This window comes from Dreissena polymorpha, chromosome 3 (genome assembly GCF_020536995.1).
Source record: "Dreissena polymorpha isolate Duluth1 chromosome 3, UMN_Dpol_1.0, whole genome shotgun sequence".
In the NCBI taxonomy this organism is placed as follows: domain Eukaryota; kingdom Metazoa; phylum Mollusca; class Bivalvia; order Myida; family Dreissenidae; genus Dreissena; species Dreissena polymorpha.
In genome coordinates this window covers 98,274,036-98,292,976 of record NC_068357.1, presented here as the reverse complement: position 1 = coordinate 98,292,976, position 18,941 = coordinate 98,274,036, and the positions used below count along the sequence as shown (strand labels likewise).

Sequence of the window (18,941 nt, the reverse complement as noted above, 5' to 3'; positions counted from 1 at the left end):
GTAAAAGCACATGGTTACATAATCTAAATCGAGTCTGAGTGAAACTGAAAGATAGAGCCATCTGTGTTCATCTACTGGTTTATTTTAGTGATTGGTATATTATATTCTAACACGGCACGCGACTTGTTTTCTATAGACAAAGAAGGAAATCAAGCGTGGGTTATTCTGCAATAACTTATGAGCGGAGCTTTATGTTTCGAAAATAGTTCCGAATAAATAAATAAAATATTGCAGTAAAATGCACGTGCTAAAACCCGCCCTAAAAGAAATGTAATAAATGTAGCATGTATATATAGATGTAATGAAACAACAAATTGTATATTTGGTGATAAGTGGCATAATCACACCTACAAAGAATGCTATTGGTTAGGAAGCGTAATTCAGAAAACATTTATAGCATGTCAGCTTTTCAGTTGCATCAATAAACGTGACGTCATTCAGTTTCTACGATTGTTGTTGTCAGTGAAAGTGACGTCATTTGCAAAATATTTATGAATGAAAACGACGTCAATGACGTCACTAAATAGTGAACTTTGTACTAAGAAGGGCGGAGTATTTATAAAATATAGTTCACGTCCTAAAGCTTGAACCAAATCAATCAGAATCGTGTTAGAATCGAAATAATATTTTTCTATGATGGTTTGTTGTCGAATAACCCACAGTAAGTTGTATAGATGCGTGTTATCAAATCACTCGTGCTTCGCACTCGTGATTTAATTACTACGCATCTATACTCCTTACTGTGGGTTATTCGACAACAAACCATGATAGAAAAATATTATTTCTTAAATAACCCATGCAAAATATGCCCAATTTGTGTTTCATTATGTTTATCCATTCGGTGTCCACCTATGAATATTGAGACAGATTCATGCAGATTTTCCTTTAATATGCATTGTTCAACGGTATAACTGCAAGTGTTTCGTGGTTGCAAATTGTGCAGGGTCCAACGATATTTCTTTGTGAGGTTTGCCCATGATACACTAGAATGAAACAAGGCTTAGTGTTCTTCATAACATTTTAAGAGAATTTGGTACAGGGCAGTTTTTAATAAAAGTTATTTAAGGAATACATTTTATGCTATTGTTAAAGACCAATGACAATCATGTATTTTAACTACAAATATTATGCAAATGACACTATGTAGATCTGACACACGTTTTGATTAATTAATTATTACATATTAAGTGGCTTTCATCGTTATTATTTACATGCAAACGTCCTCTCAATCTCATTTTGACAATGGTGCAATATTTTTCTAAGAGCAAATTCAAATATCTGAAATACAAACATTAAAAGTCAGTTTATGGTTTCATTGAAACTTTATTTCAAATTCTTTTTTCACTAAAGCAAAACAAAAACATGTTTGCTTACATGACAAGTTGAAAGTCTGCTGGTAACATACTGTATTTAGCGCTATCCTTTTTTCCCTTTTTTAAACATTAAACAAAATAGTATAAGCAGGCAATTATTTTTTGATAGACATTGATAAATTGATACATAAACTAACAAAGAAACAACTTTTTCACCAAATAAGTTACCCTTCAATTTGTGTAGGTCATTGACACTGTTCTTAATCTGCAAATGGTTCAATACACGACTTAAACCATGGTGTTATTCCAGTTTTTACATAAAAAAACATTTTACGTATTTACTAAAATTTTAAATGCAATCTAAACGGATCATTCGAGCTATATTCAAAGGGGATAATCACTTGACAAACAAGACGGCCATGTCCATGCTAAACAGGTATTTTCACAGTTTTATAACCTGTATTACTTTTATTAATTGTACAAATCCTGCTCTGTTTCCAGCCATATCGGCAAGAAAGTGATAGGCGTTTAAACCATATTAATATTCACTCTATTATCTCGACTTAACTGGCTGGGAAATTTCTTAGCGGGTCACATAAGTATAAGTCCCACTAAGAAAAGTAGCAGAAAAGTAGCAGCGAGTAAGGTTGAGATAAAGAGCGAATATAATTACGAAATAAACACAAAAACTCTTCCTGATATTGCTGGAAAGTGTCAGAGCGGCATATCAACAATTAATAAAGGATATAAAAAGGCGAAAAATAACTGTTTCGGCAAGGACGTCACCATCCTGTTGTTTGTCACTTTATTACCCCCTCTGATATATTCCAACACTAACGTACATTTTATTATGATAATCCATTCAATACACACAAGTAAGTCATATTTTAATGCAACTGCTTTTCAAAATGAAAAGAAAGTCCCACACTTGATCTGAAAGATGCAGTTGAGTGATCATCAGGCAGGCATGTGCAGCTTGGCGATTTGATTGGAATTAAGTTTAAAAAACGCTGTTATTGTTATTGATTTATAACTTATGGCTATTATTCCTATAAAGTTATCTTACTAAAAATGTTTACATTAAATTTATAATTTTGAATTCAATTATTAATAAAGATCTAATAAGTAGTCAAAAAATCTAACTGAGGATAGCTAATAAACCTTGCAAGTCATGAAAAGCACAACTGTATCTAACACCTAGTTTCCTTCTACAAATCATTGAGTTGTTAGATAACATGCAAAGTGATGCATAGTGAAGAAAATACACATATGATGCATGAATGTCGGATGGTCAGTAAAAAGCACGTGTTAGCAGTAGAAGATGATTTCGGGAATCTGACCCCCTTGCACTCCTGTGCCGTTAGTACTGTCAGAGGAGCACTGGAACTGGAATGTGACCTTGCCACACTGCATCTCCGACATGCCTTCCTGGCCAAAGTAGCTGAGCTCGGGCCCGTCTAGCACCGCACTGGCAGTGTAGAACACATCTGGCTCTATCTGTATGGGATTGTCAAACAGTACTGGAAATGTGTTGCTGGAACCATCAGAGAAAAAACTTGTAATCGCTTGTCCAAGAAGTGTCCCTTCCTTTTTCAGTTCGACTTTCACCTGATACTGCATAGCACCGTTACTTGAACCATAAAATCCGAACCCGGCTATGAAGACCCGTCGATCAACAGCGAACTGAATGCTGTCGCACCTGCCACGATATCGCCATTGGTTGCTGCGGTAGGCCGAAGACTGGAACCTGTGGCACTTAAATGGCATCAAGCCTGATCTGCCTTTCCGCTTGAACGGAAGCTCTGGTTTATTATTAGCCGTAAAATAAAGAAAAATATTGGTAGTCTCTTGCGCTGTCAGCATTCCCGACTGAGCAGGACCATTGGCAAAGTCATCCAGTGACATGGAAGGTATTCTTATCAGGTAAAAAGCCTCTCCAAGAACAGAGCGCTTGTTCTCCATGGAAGGTTCCATGTCCCTGCGCCTGCATTCCGCTTCAGCCCATTTGCACACGGCATTGAACACAGACACCTCCTTGGCATTCAATGTTTCTCTAAGCAACACACTTTCCATGGTGCTGAAGTCAATGTCCACAAAGCCATCAGAGGCTAGAGATTCCTCAGCCTGCGCATCTATGACTTCCCAGCACTGCTGCATTAGTTCCTGCTCTTCAAACAAGCGCCCCTGGCACAAGAGCATGCAAGCGTTCCTTGCACTAAGACTGGTCTCAAGAAATTGCACACATGCCCGAGCTAGATGGGGGACGATGTATTTCTTGGCTACATACAGCGTGGGAATTACATTATCTGCGGACAGCTGAATTTCGTCACAGTACAAGTATCTGCAAACACAATAAGACACATCAAGTGGCCATTTCCAACATTGACTTCATAACAACTCACTGCTCATCTATTTTTAGATTTAAGAGCACTTTATATAAATAATAGACAAATACAATTATGTGATTCTTTCTTCTTTCAGTGGATTTTATCAATATGTTCTAAATATATCTTAAGATCTAAAATGCCTTAGATCAATGTAACAAAATGCTTTTTTGTGAACCATTTAAACAGGATAGGTCTGTTTCCTCCTTAATATAATAAGAGTCAGTGAAAGCACTCATCAGTAATAAGTACATCTATATACAGTGAAGAGGCCATAATAGAGTATTGTTTTGCATGACTAGCCATGATAGAGTATTGTTTTGCATGATTAACTGATACAGTAGTGTTGCCAGTAGTTTATGTATTGAATATACTTTTTAGCTTGTTATGAATTAGATAAAAATAGTAAATTACTGAATTTACTGGTACGGTCTAAAGTGTTTATCAATAAATTTAACATTATTTTTTTTAACATCAGAAATGTCAAAACCATTTTATGCAGGGCTTTTTTCCTTCTCGAGCAAGGGTCTTAGAAAGGCCCCCTTCCCCATAGATAAAGGCCTATTCCCCTAAGCAAAATTATTTAAAATGTTGCAATTTTCCCCAAATTTAGCTTACTTTTTGGGAAATTTCTTCCCCTTTTTCAGGTTTATCTATACTCAAAAAAATATTCCCTTTATCAAAATGGAAGGCCAGACCCTTACCCCAAATCAAGAAAAAAAACAGCAATTTGTCATCAGTGATTTTTTTTTTGCTTTTATTTGTTACAGCCTTGTGCAATTGGGAAAATTATCGCGAAATACCATGAAATTGGGAAATATAGTGTGATAAACCATGAAATTGGGAAAAATTAAGTATTATAAATATGATCATGAGTAACAGTATTAAAATTGTTTTTAAGTGCATGTTCAGGGTTTTTTCTAGCCATTTTGGGAAAAGGAGTCTGGTCAAATTGGGATTGCTATAATTGATTAAAGTGGCAAATTTGGGAATTATTTATCGAGAAAAAGGACTAAATTTAAGTTAATATTTTGTAGGATGTTTAAATAAAAAGTTGAGATCTAGAGTAAATCAATCATAAGTCATAAGAGACTTCTTTCTTTAAAAAAAAACAAAACTATTGTTTTTTGGTACATGTAATTGGGCTTTTTTTGGGAAATTTTGGTCAACGTTGATTTTTATACGCCCGTATAAAATACGGGACGTATTATGTGAAACCCCTTGGCGGGCGGCGGGCGGGCGGCGGGCGGAAGGCATCACTTTGTCCGGACTCTAATTCAAATTGTATTCATCCGATCTTCACCAAACTTGGTCAGCAGTTGCATCTAGTTGATATCTAGGCCAAGTTCGAATATGGGTCATGCCGGGTCAAAAACTAGGTCATAGGGTCAATAAGTGCATTTTCAAAGGGGCCACTTTGTCCGGACTCTATTTCAAATTGTATTCATCCGATCTTCACCAAACTTGGTCAGCAGTTGCATCTAGTTGATATCTAGGCCAAGTTCGAATATGGGTCATGCCGGGTCAAAAACTAGGTCATAGGGTCAATAAGTGCATTTTCAAAGGGGCCACTTTGTCCGGACTCTATTTCAAATTGTATTCATCCGATCTTCACCAAACTTGGTCAGCAGTTGCATCTAGTTGATATCTAGGCCAAGTTCGAATATGGGTCATGCCGGGTCAAAAACTAGGTCATAGGGTCAATAAGTGCATTTTCAAAGGGGCCACTTTGTCCGGACTCTATTTCAAATTGTATTCATCCGATCTTCACCAAACTTGGTCAGCAGTTGCATCTAGTTGATATCTAGGCCAAGTTCGAATATGGGTCATGCCGGGTCAAAAACTAGGTCATAGGGTCAATAAGTGCATTTTCAAAGGGGCCACTTTGTCCGGACTCTATTTCAAATTGTATTCATCCGATCTTCACCAAACTTGGTCAGCAGTTGCATCTAGTTGATATATAGGCCAAGTTCGAATATGGGTCATGCCGGGTCAAAAACTAGGTCATAGGGTCAATTAGTGCATTTTCAACGGCGCCACTTTGTCCGGACTCTAATTCAAATTGTATTCATCCGATCTTCACCAAATTTGGTCAGAAGTTGTGTCTAGATGATATGTAGGTCAAGTTCAAATATGGGTCATGCCGGGTCAAAAACTAGGTCACGAGGTTACTTAGTGCATTTCAAGCATTTAGCATGGTGTCCGCTCTCTAATTGAAGTAGTTTTCATCTGATCTTCACCTAATTTGGTCAGAAGTTGTGTCTAGATGATATGTAGGTCAAGTTTGAACATGGGTCATGCCGGGTCAAAAACGAGGTCACATAGTGCATTTCAAGCATTAAGCATGTTGTCCGCTCTTTAATTGAAGTAGTTTTCATCTGATCTTCACCAAATTTAGTCAGATGTTACATCTAAGTGATATCTAGGTCAAGTTCAAATATGGGTCATGCCGGGTCAATAACTAGGTCTTGAGGACACTTTCAAGCATTGAGCATGGTGTCCAAAACCCTCGAACGGGCGTATCTTGTGACAGTTTGGCACTCTTGTTGCAATTAGGAAGCAGCCGAAAATCGGTGGTAATATTTAGCAAAAAAATCACTAGTCATAATAGTAATATACAATTTTTTATAAAATTCTTGACTTGATTAAATGCCTATGACTACTGAGGACGAATTTTCAAACTGAAACAAAATACTCCAGACTGGAAACTCACTTGAGAAGATTGTGAAATGCAATGGGCTCCACATCAGGTAAGCACACCTCATCATTTTGGTCTGCCAGTCCACCATAAAACATGGCGTAAAACACAGAGCTCCCAGTCGCAAGTACATATCGATGTGCTGGAATATGCTGCTTGTTTTTCCCACAACCAACCGTGAAATGCACATCAGCCATGAGTGGGTTCTGCAACATTACTGCGTTCTTCTCCCGAATGTTGGTCATTCCAGCCTGCCAGTTATATTCTTTGCTAGCGTCCAACGTTGGCAAGGGAGTGGAAAGAACTGCCGAATTACGGGGGGACTTCCATGTTGGATCAGGGGCTTGTCTGGAATTTCGAAAAGTAGGCTGCTTTTGAATGCTGGTGGCTCCCAAGTAGTTTGAAGCGTTTGACGGAACTTCTTGGTTAACTTCTTCGTCCGAGTTTTCTGTGCGGAACTTGTGAGGGACACAACTTTTGGTTGCCATCTTCAGAGCTTTGTGCATTCTTCTACATTATTTCTCAGCCTGCAAACATATTAGGTGGTGGAATGTAATAATAAGTTTCTCTACTGATGATGAATGTAATTCTTTGCTCTACCAGGCTTCCTGAAAAGTCCCAAAAAGTGCCTGTCAACCGGACAGGCTGATGGAAAAGTTAGCCTGTCCAGTCAAAACTGCACCTGACCGAACAACATGAGTTTATAACTGAAGAATTAAGTAAAGTTTAACTCCTATTTATTGCAATGTGCAGCCTGTGTATAAGTTCACTTCATAAAGTAAAACAAAAACACTTGCGTGTTCTAGTGATTACAGTGTATGATGGACAACAGCTTTAAATTCTAGTCAGACTCAAAAGAAACATAACACGATTGGTGCTGACTTCTTCATCCTCAAAGTCAAGACCATCATGGGAATCACAATCAGAGTCTTTGTCACACAGTTTTGCAATGTCATTGTCCATGGTAAAATGAGGCTGTTGCATGGTTGCATTCTCGGGCACAGACTTGACAATACTTGGTTCCGATTCACTCTCTGATTCGATGACCACATAAGCTGACGATGTGGATGAGAGAACTTCAGCGACAACATTTTTTTCATGTGAATTTTTTGTTACAACCTTTGTAATTGGATAGATATATCGGACAAATGAAATTGACATTTTCGAAAAAAACAACAAAGGGAGAGCACTCTTAAGAACTAGTGTTCTTAATGACAAAAAGGCTTGAAATTCATGAAAGAGTGATACTAATAGGGTGTTTTCTTTCTTTTCGCAAGTATAAGACTTTTCGGTATTTAATCATATTTTTTTTGGCCTGTCACAAGGACCGGTGATATATGAAACTTTGCCGGACCGTAAAGAATTTTGCCGGACAAGACCGGCAGTCCGGCCTTTTCAGGAAGCCTGCTCTACATTAAAATGATCTGCCATCCTTCAAAACCTTTGAAGTATATAACAAAATACCTTTGTAAATAAATACATCTTTAGTGACAAAAATCTTAATTGTTCTCGTATCAAGTAAATTGTAAATTAATTTTGATTTGATAAATCATTTTTGTAAAAAGAATGCTGAGTCACTTGGTATAAAGCATGAAAGATTGAAAAAATAATAATAAAATTATTCATAGAGTATTTTATAAAATAAATGTATCTGATTAATTGCTTTATAACGTTTATATTTATGTCCCCCAGTCTATACTGGGGGACATATTGTTTTTGCCCGGTCTGTTGGTTTGTTTGCATCAAACTTTAACATTGGCCATAACTTTTGCAATATTGAAGATAGCAACTTGATATTTGGCATGCATGTGTATCTCATGGAGCTGCACATTTTGAGTGGTGAAAGGTCGTCTTTCAAGGTCAAATATATGGGGGTGACATAGTGTTTTACAAACACATCTTGTTTCAAATTTGTTTATACCTTCATATACACATAAAAGACTGTTTATACAAATTTAAGAACTTGACCAGCCTCCCTTGAATAGAATGAAATAATTATTTAAAGATTTGTATACATAACTGACATCTCTTCTGGCTTAAAATGTTAAGCTATTTTTTAATTTCTATTCATGTTCAGACAATACAAGTACATCATTAACCAAGAAAAGACAAAAGCTAAATATTTCTTTTAAAATCAGTTGTCATCTGTAAATATTTAAAATCATCCAGCATGTAGGGGAAGTTATCTGTAAAATAATATTATTTGGTAGGATAAATTGAAGTCGATGCATATAATTTCTGCAATAATTTCTAGTTTCTTAACCTGCAGAAAATTACATTTATTGAATAGCAATTTATGTTTTAAAAATTGCACATTACACTTAAAAGTTGCTTATTTTTTCTTGCGATCGATCTAGATAAATGGGCATTTTAATTTCTATGTACTTTCAATTACAAATGTAACTTCCACTGCACCAGTTTGATGTGAAATTTTATGATATATGGATTTTTAACAAAGGATTTTTATTGATTTATTGATCATTTTTAATTTTGACCAGTACATTACATAGAGAGATCTTGAAAGGAAATAACCATAATAAGTTGTGTAGGCCAGCCTACAATTTGTTTGAAAAATCATATGCACATTTAATGATTTACTATAAAATCTCATGGAATTATGCTGCTGGCTATGAAGTCACACAAGGTTTTGTTGTCTCAAGGTTTTATCACAACAATAGAATATTTAATGTTCCATTACCAGTTTATCTGTTCAGGTCACAAGCTTATTTCTCATTATTTGTCATTAATAAAATCCACTTGTTTTGTCTTCCTAGTTTGTCAACATTATGATATCCCATAATCCTTCATTAAAGGGAAGCTACTCTGAAAGATTTTGGCAACACTAAAAGTATGGGTAAAACCTGGTACAATGAAAACTATACCAAATAGTGAAAACACTGTTTTGGTTCAGGGACCTATACAAACAAAGTCTCTGTTTGGTTCAATTAACTAATAGATTAAAGATTAACTGTATATTAAACATCTATTTGAAAAATAAAATCTGAAAACATATTCACTGATCAAGATGTTTAAAGGGGCAACATTAAATTTATTGTAGTGTACATTTTATTAACAAGAAAACATTTACATATATACAATTTGTAAATTTTGTTGGTTGTCTAAAAAGTGTCGGCACCAAAATAGTTACTCAAATATTACGTACCAGTAAATATATCATAAATACGGGATACAATGTGAACATTTGGTCTAAATTGACCTATCAAATATTGCGTACCAGTAAATATATCATAAATACGGGATACAATGTGAACATTTGGTCTAAATTGACCTCATAAGTTTGCTATAGTCTAATATCAAAATAATAATTCCTCATAAATAAAGAAATCATCACATTAAATGCGTAATAAATAATAGCTTTATTATTTGTTAATTTGTGTGTTATTCCATTTTTCAGATCCGTGTCTGTACATTTCAAGGTTTGCCCATGCATTAGAGTTTGGTGACAAGACACATGAGGTTTCCATGACAGCCATGCGTCTCACTCAAAGGATGAAGAGGGACTGGATGTCCACCGGACGACGACCCAGTGGTCTTTGTGGGGCAGGTAGCGGGATGTTTTCTCCTATTTGCTCCACCTTTCTGCTGGTTTCCTCCATTTAAGTGTCAGAAATCTTCATAAAATTAATAGTCGATGAAGAAAATAGATGTTAAAAAAAGAAATTAGGTGAACTCATTAAGGGGCAGCAGTAGAGTATTTTCCTATCTTAAATAGTAGTTTTATTAATTGTATGACCTGCATCGTGCAAAAGGATGTTTTATTCCATATGCGGTAATAATATTTCGAGAAAAGCCTCTATAAAAGTGCAATCAGGTCAGGATTTCTGCTGTTGGTCTTTTTAATTTTAGTCACACAAGGTTAAGTGGTCTCATTAGCTGGGTAGCTCCTAACTAGACTGCGCTGATAGTCCGCAGCTATGCTGATCGCACATTGCGTAATACTCGTTTTAGCATGGTGCAGCTAATTATTCGAGTACAAGTGATGTCATCAAGTATTTAGATATATGAATATCTGGATACTGGAAAAGTATTTAGATTGTAATTTAGCATCCTAATTTTCTTATGAAAACAAATAAATTTACAATATGCCATGTTTATTAGGCATACGAATGCCCTTTAGTTCATGTTGAGCGATCAAATCCATGTTGTTGTTGCTTTAACCTAAGACTGCCTTGGCACTCAATAAATTAAGCTAATTTATTGCATGCTTGTTGGTAGCTCTTCTAGTGGCAGCCAGGATCCATGACTTCTCTCGGTCAGTGAAGGAAGTGATCAAGGTTGTCAAGGTGTGCCATGCCACTCTGAAAAAAAGGTAACGCTGCAGTAGACATAGTCATCATTTAAGCTAGCTGATATGTGGCCTATTAGTTAGATAATTTTTGTCCTTTGAATATCTCTTTAAATTTTGTTCAATTTACACAACTTCTCGTGATCCATATTCTTAAGAAATAGTAATTTATGACAGTATACAGTGGGATTTAGTCCGACTAAAAACATGCCGGGGGGGTAAAAACGGGCAGGGTAACCTGTTTAGTGAATTATCATTAAACTGTAAATTGTGTACATTATATTTGACTTAATTGGTTTGTTTCACCTGAAGTGTTAATAAATATTCATCCATTTAGCATACATGGCATGACATATTTTCTTTATAGTATAAAAATATGTTGATATTAATATCAAGTAATACTGTATATTACTCTATAAAATTGTTAATAAAAAAAAAAATTGGGTGTTTTCATTAACGCATATATTGGCATATAAAAAAAAAGTGACCAAAAAGGATGGAATATATTTTAAAAGGGCGGGGTATTGAAATAGAAGGAGGGATCTCTGTGCCATTCCCATATATCAGAAATGACAAGTAGTATTTGACTTTTTCTGATACACTAAAAATGACCAATGTTTGTCGTTTGAACTACTTCTTGAATCTTTATTTCATTTAAATCTAACAGAAACTTCTCAAACTAACATTGAGGGGAGAAGTAGTATGCCTAATTGTTTTTGTGATAAAATTAAAAATCGTCAAAGACTTGTGGATTTCATGGATGAAAGTTTGATCTTGAAACTCCTTCAATGCTTTGGATGAGACATCTCACGTTTTACAATCAACAGCAGTAGCTTGTTGCATAACTGTTTCATTAAAGATGCCAAAGTGAAAGCTGTGTTGTATATCAATTTTGTTCTTCTAAATATACTCATGATTTTTTAGACTGAGACTGCGTATATACTTGCAAGAACCACATTGCTACCTCAAGGTCAAGGTCATTTGTCTTTCAAATTGATTAGCAGGGGATATTAATTAATTAATTACAGTGATAGCTCTTGTTTTACCTACAATTTGACACTTGGGAAGAAAACACTTTCAAATGTGGTGTTTTTTTGCTATTTTTTGAATGCCTCTATAAATATTTAGCATAGAAAACTGTGCTTGTTGTTTGTTGTACAAGTAATTTGTAAATCCTGATTCCGTAATTAACTCTACTATGTTTATGTATGCTGTAGGTTAATAGAATTTGAGGAAACACCTTCAAGCCAGTTGACAATAGAAGAGTTTCAGACCATAGATCTGGAAGAGGAGCAAGATCCCCCCTGCTTTACTGAGGGGAAACGCAGAGCAAAAAAGGTGAGATTGTACAAGTTCCCCCTGCGTTACTGAGGCAAAACACAGAGCAAAAAAGGTGAGATTGTACAAGATCCCCCCTTACTTGTGCAAGTTCCCCCTCCTTTACTAAGGGGAAACACAAAGCAAACGTGGTAGGTTCCCCCTGCTTTACTAAGAGGAAATGCAGAGAAAAAAAGATGAGATTGTACAAGATCCCTCTGCTTTACTAATGGGAAACACAGAGCAAAAATGGCAAGATTGTACAAGATCCCCCAGGCTTTACTGAGAGGAAATGCATGGCAAAAAAGTTAAGATTTTACAAGACCCCCCTGCGTTACTGAGGGAAAAAAGATAAGATTGTACAAGAACCTCCTGCTTTACTGAGGGGAAACCCAGATTGAAAAAGGTAAGATTGTACACGTCCATGTGCTTTACTGAGGCGAAACACAGAGCTAAAAAGGCAAGATTGAATAGTATCTTAAGAAACCTGCTTGGCTTTACAAGATACCCCTCCCTCTTCATTACTTATGAAAATATACAGAAACAAGTAAAAGGCTTTTCATTTTAAAGTTCAGAATGTTGCTCTCAGGGAAACATGTAAAAAAAGAGATAAAAAGAACTTATTGCTTTAAAATATTCAGATTGCTTTAAAATATTCATATTGCTTTAAAATATGCATGCTATATTATGATAAATAAAACAGAGAAAAATGACAATACTCAAATACAATATAGAAATAAGTGTAGAATTTGTTATTACCGGTACCAAAAAAATACTATAATACACCTTTTTACTGACATCACTATAATGAATGTCAGAATCATGGCTCATATGTTACTTTTATACATTTTTCTACACCTGTGAGGGAAGATGGTCAGTCATTCTGTCCAAATAAAATGTTAAAACTACATCTACATTATCCAAGAGTTTACTTTAAAACTTAAAAAATAGGACATTAGCAGGCTGTGTAAATGTGCAAGAAACGTCATGCCCAATAAGCGACACATCCTGAGTTATTTCACTGGATCAAAGCTGACAATCCTTTTTTTCATAGCAGTCAGTTATTGTCTGTGACACTATCTCATTTTGTTGAAATGCATTTTCACAGCTTCAGGAGCAGAGCAAGTTGCCAGACATGACGGAGGAGGTGTCCAAACTTCAAAAGGAGATAGAGAAAACCCTCGCAGAGCAGAAACCTAGAGGACCCTGGGCAGCGTATGCTAGTATGGGTCTTAAAAATGCTTTCACATTTTTGGAAATCTTTTGTGTCTTATGACATAACAACTGGTTTAAGTCTTTTGGGAAAGGGGAGGTGTTTCAAAAGTGTGTCATTCTGTTAAGATCTTCAAAGGAAACTTTTAAATTTAGTTGCATTTGGGATGAAATTACTTGATCTAAATTTGTAGTTATGCTTGCACGATTTGTAAAATATCCTTTAAAAAGTTATTAGATCACAGTCATTTTAAGGCATTAAGCAAACCCTACAAACAGTGGTATAGTTACTATGCAATTAGCATGTTTATAGATCTGATCTGAAATGCAAATTACAAAAAACTTTTGTCATATTGCCATGGTTTCTATGATTAAGTTGTATTCTGTTGAAGTTGGCATCCATGGTATTGGGTTATCATGATGCAATCTTACGTTTGATTACAGAGATGGCCGATGACAGCACCTCTGTTGATTCCGATGTATCGCGTCTCAGTGACGTTTTTGATGGAGAAAGTTCCGTAGACTCGGGTAGAACCAGTAGCATTGATTCCTCCCCCCTCATTCACCACAGTAAAACGGATATGAAACATGTGGATTACAGTCCATGCAAAAACGACATTGGAGAACTGAGTTGGAATAGTAAAGAGGAAAAAGTGACTCTCAGTAATACCAGCAGTAATGAAGATGAAAGGGATTTATTTAAGACAAAACAATTGAAGAATGATGAAATTACTCAGGAATTAGTTATTGGATCGAATGTCTTGGATAGTTTGGAGATTGGGTCATTAAAAAAGGACAAAGCAGGAGTTGCCTGTTTGAAGCTGGCTGTTCAGGATATCGTGTCAGACTGTATTGGTGAAGATGGGGAGAATTCTAGGTGCGCAACGGACGAAGGGAATGAAGAATTGGACCTCACTGGCATTGACGATGATGAACTCGATTATGTAAGTCTTAATATTCCTGGCTTTTTAATAACCCTGCTAACAAAGTCTGTTGGACCTCACTGGTATGACGATGATGAACTCGACTATGTAATTCTTAATATTCATGGCTTTTTAATAACCCTGCTAACAGAGTCTGAGAGTGGTATTTTGGAGTCTCTCTATCAGTCACGTAAAAGGGTAGATTTTTGTTCAACGAACTTATTAAAAAAATTATTCCATGTTTCCTAAGCGATTAAAGTGAAATTTTAAATGTTCATGTCTTTGAAGCAAAGATGTTTAATTCACTAGTTTTGTCTAACAATCCACACATTCCAGAGTTATGTGCCCTTGAAGAAACTTATGTGGGAGTAAAAGAATGATTTGTGACAAAAAAGTGTTTCAGTCTCAAGTAGGGGGCTTTTTAAAAAGCGTCAGTCACTCAGAAAACCTTTGCAGCTCATGAAGTTTTTACCTATATCTAACATGCCTGAAGTTTGTCATTTTCCCTAAATCCCAAAATAAAATTATTGAGTCCCATTCTGCACATATTGGGCTTAATGCATGACCGTTAAGTGTCGTCCCAGATAAGCCTTTGCAGTCCACATGGGAAAATAAAGGAAGAAGCTTTCCACTTTTATGGAATTTTGTGTGTAAAGGAAGTCCCTTCCAAAGGATGAACCAATCAATAAACATTGATTTCTATGCTTTCAGTTTTTGTTGTCGGAGAAAGAGGTTTTAGTTAAGACCAAGATATGGATGACAGAAAATGAAGACTATTTGGAGGAACAGAGAAGTAAGTGAAGCAAATATGTAAATGTCTTAAATATCACCTGATGTGCTGCTCGTAAGTTTAAACATGTTTACTGTAATCAACATCAGCATCAGACTTCAAGCCCTTCACTGAAAAGTATGAACAAGTCTTGCATCAATCATGCATTTTTAGCTCGGCTGTTTTCAGAGAAAACCCAAGGTATTGTCATAGCCAGCTCCTGTCTGCCGTAGGCGTCGTGCTAAAACCTTAACATTGGCTCTAAAATCAAAGTACTTCCACCTACAACTTTGAAACTTCATATGTACATTACAGGCACCGTGTACTTAAACAAACGCCACTCGTCGCGGTGTTCATTTTACGGTGTTCGCTTACCAAACGACCCCTGCGATGGGTGTTCAGATCAAAATTCGCGGGGGCCGTTTTCCATAAGGTGGACACTGCGAATCACCGCGGACCCATAATATCTACCATAATATCATCGTGTTCGCTAAAAATAAAATAATTAAATATAAACGTAAATTATTACTCCCTTTCATTTAAAGCGAAAATGAATACATGAAAATATAGTCTATTTTTATGTACATGCTGGTCGAAGGATATTTTAAGTATTTAATGTGATATTATGCGCATCTAACAATGTATGCAATGTTTATAGGTGTCTATCGCAACCGTCGCTTATTTTTTTGTGTTGTCACTTCACATAAACTTATATCTATTAATGCAGCATCAACATTCTAAAACGATATCCCGGAAAAATAAAAAATCATTTGAATATCAATTGTTCTTTCGTTATGATTCGGTGTACGATGTGAATCTAAATTTCATTTTAGTGCAGATTCATTCATGCGACACAAATTTGTTTTACGGATCATTTTAGCTTAGAGGACTGGACTGTCATGAAAAATACTGAATATTACATGTTTTTTATTAACCACTGGAAGCAAGACGAGTTGTAGATAATTGGTCAGTTACCACATTTTAACTAAATATTTTGACCAGTTTCCCTTTTTCAGCTCAATTCAACAATCAAAAATGCGCATAATATCAGTCAAAAACATATTGGCGACAATAAAATGCCACAAGACAGATACTTAATAAAACGCTGTTTTAGCAAAAGCAGTATGATGTTTCCATACATATATGCTAATAAATACGCAAATAAATGCTGTTGTTGTATCACATATTAATTCCGTACATGTACATGTCAGTTGGTGAATTCAAAGTTCATGTCGGCAAAAAAAAACTGCGAAAAAGGTTCTCAACATATGTTGCCACAATGTCAACACATTGAGACAAACTGTGACAAATAAAGCTCAACACCTCCTGTTTTTTTTATAGTTTGCCTTCTGGAGACAAACTGTTTTCAAAAAGCTGTTGACACTTTACTCAACACCCACTGTTCTCAACACCCAATGTACTCAACACCCAATGTTGATTGAAATTTGGATTTGATATGAACTGCACGGTACTTACTAAATTACGTCACGATACACATTTCATGAATGAAAAAATAATAAAACAGTTACGTTCTTGAGCAACTTGCATCGTAAGGTACATGAACGACGTCGGATGACGTTAAATAAGACGGGCATCATAATGTCCCTTCTTTCATTGTTTTATTATCGTGATGATACAATTAGGCACTGATCTGTATTAAGAACATCCGCATATGTATTAATTATACATAGATATATTACAATACAATTATAGTATGGATTAATATATAATTGTATTATGACCATTGTCTCTACTCTGTGGTACGTTATTGAAACCGAATGTGCATTACCTACATGTAATGCAGTTTATTCCGCCAGAATATGCAGAATAAAGAACATAATCAAAAAGCAAGACATGTTTTACATGTTTGAAGGAACATTCGTGATACATTCACATAAAATCAATAGCATGATTTTACAGACGCTAGATATACAAGCCGATTACTTTAATGTACGTGGGTCGCGTTCTGAGAAAACTGCACATAATGTAGTGCGTAAAGTGTCGTCCCAGATACGCCTGTGCGGTCCGCCTTTTAGCTTCATTGAAGTTGCTCTTACCGAAAAGTTTAAACGGAAAGTGTCATCCCTGGTTAGTCTGTGCGGACGTCAGAGGCTAACCTGGAACGACACTTTACGCACATGCATTAAGCCCAGTTTTCTCAGAACAAGAATTAATATATATCTTGATATAAATATACAGGTCGATAAGCTAGCATAGTTATACCGAAATCAACAATCCAACAACCGCTTGAAAATACTGTGAATTTGCACACGTATTTATTTGATAAATATTGTCTTAGAATGAATTATGAATGTAATGGCTTGTGCAATACATCCTGTACACGTTCTGCTACTTAGCAAATGTCATTGACGAGTGAACTCAGTTTCAACTGCTGTTTGTATGTTTGGAATAGTCCCTCAAAGTACTAGAAGTCCTTTCCCTCGGAACGCTCGGGGAACATCCTGTTAGGCACATCGCCCGTGGCTTTCCCGTTCATTGCAACTACAATCGGGGCATTTATGTCGCTTCTGAACAACAACATGTGAAACCATCTACAGTTGGAAGACTGAATGTAAATTATGTAAATACTGTTTGTATTACGGTAGATATTCACTGTATTTATCAGGATAGATATGACATTTGGAAAAAAAGTCAAACATGCATATTGTTAGAAATGCAATCATGCAATTATGCAAAACCTACAAATATGTTTGAAACCATATTTTGAATAGGATTGTTGTCTTACTTTATCTTACTTTAGCTTTCACAGTTTTAAATACTATAAAATCTGTTTCATATGTATAAGATATATTTATACGTGCATTTTGAATAAATACCGACTTTATGTTGTTGTTGTTATTACGTACATACATACGTATATACAGGATTATATCTATTAAATACTGCAATGTTATAGGCTAAGGGGAAGACGCAAGAAAAACAACAACAAACAATTAAATCAACATGAACGAAAATAACGAGTTGTAATCAAATATTCATAACCTGATATGTAGATTTATAACTGGTAACATCAATTTATAAAATCTTACTAACTTGAAAACGAACGATGACAAGGGCTACGTAAGAAAGTAAATATTGATTAGATCAATATAAAATGTCTTATCTTACATCAGATATTGGTCACAACTCGCCATGCAAAGCATTGAGAACAAACGAAAATGTCAGCAGAAAAAGTCGGGAAGAAGCATAAAAAGTTACAAACGAACAAAACAAACTAACGAAAATACCGCATGAAAGAGAATGATCCGGAATATCAATCACTAGATACATGTTTATATTTACTAAGTTTGAACCTCTTTCAAAGATCTTAAAGAACCTTATTTCAACAAACGAGTCCAGTGCTGAAACCGAAGAAACTTGAAAGACACAAAATATAATCTGTTAAAATACATGTATATGAATAGAAAAAACCAACAACAGTTTACGATTGCAGTCGACAGTTGACAATTTCTAAATTTCGTAGCATACTGATGCAGTACGTTATTTTGGACAGTACAGTCGGACGCAAATAAATAAATTATTTAATACTCACTTTCTTTAAAACTCGATATTTGTTGATAAAAATGGCGATTTAATTGCTAAACACCATACCAGTTAAAAGTCTTGATCATCTAAGTGCTTTATTTACGTTTCGACTTTACGTGCTGTCCGAATTTAAAGTCATGGGCATTTTGTTACTGTTGAAATGAGCTGAAAAGAAACAGGTCAAAACAATAAGTTACAATGAGTGTGGTATCTGACAATTATCTACAACTCATCTTGTTTCCGGTTGTTTATAAAAAATATATATTATTTTCGATATGTTACATGACTCACCCATCCGTCTAAGCTGAAATGATCCTTAAAACAAAATTGTGTCAATGTGTCGTATGAAAGAATCTGCATGAAAACTACATGTAAACTCACATCGTACATCAAATTATTTCTGTCTTAAGTTGTCAAAACGAAAGTAAGGTTGATATTCAAATGGATTATTTTTCTTTTCGGGATATTGTTTA

General features: G+C 35.5%; 2 protein-coding genes across 2 annotated transcripts in view; one reads left to right on the top strand and one right to left on the bottom strand.

Annotated features, from left to right (window-relative positions):
* The window catches only part of LOC127875468 (transcription factor IIIB 90 kDa subunit-like), a 45,601-nt gene that overhangs the window by 9,829 nt on the left and 16,831 nt on the right, over positions 1-18,941 (top strand). The window contains exons 7-12 of the mRNA XM_052420540.1: positions 9,811-9,960; positions 10,632-10,725; positions 11,919-12,039; positions 13,127-13,241; positions 13,675-14,174; positions 14,865-14,946. Coding sequence (XP_052276500.1) covers positions 9,811-9,960; positions 10,632-10,725; positions 11,919-12,039; positions 13,127-13,241; positions 13,675-14,174; positions 14,865-14,946 — 1,062 coding nt within the window. The remainder of the gene's footprint in view (positions 1-9,810; positions 9,961-10,631; positions 10,726-11,918; positions 12,040-13,126; positions 13,242-13,674; positions 14,175-14,864; positions 14,947-18,941) is intronic.
* Positions 1,304-9,227, bottom strand: LOC127875470 (BTB/POZ domain-containing protein 6-B-like). The gene is made up of 3 exons (XM_052420543.1): positions 9,094-9,227; positions 6,411-6,922; positions 1,304-3,654 (listed from the first exon to the last, which is right to left on the bottom strand). Exons 2-3 carry the CDS (start codon positions 6,899-6,901, stop codon positions 2,622-2,624), a joined length of 1,524 nt encoding a protein of 507 aa, XP_052276503.1. The 5' UTR covers positions 6,902-6,922; positions 9,094-9,227; the 3' UTR covers positions 1,304-2,621.

Coding starts and splice junctions, on each gene's coding strand:
- LOC127875470 (XM_052420543.1), bottom strand. CDS start 6,901: ATGCACAAAGCTCTGAAGATGGCAACCAAAAGTTGTGTCCCTCACAAG. Junction 3,655..6,410: donor GCATTTCACAATCTTCTCAA/GTGAGTTTCCAG, acceptor TTGTGTTTGCAG/ATACTTGTACTGTGACGAAA.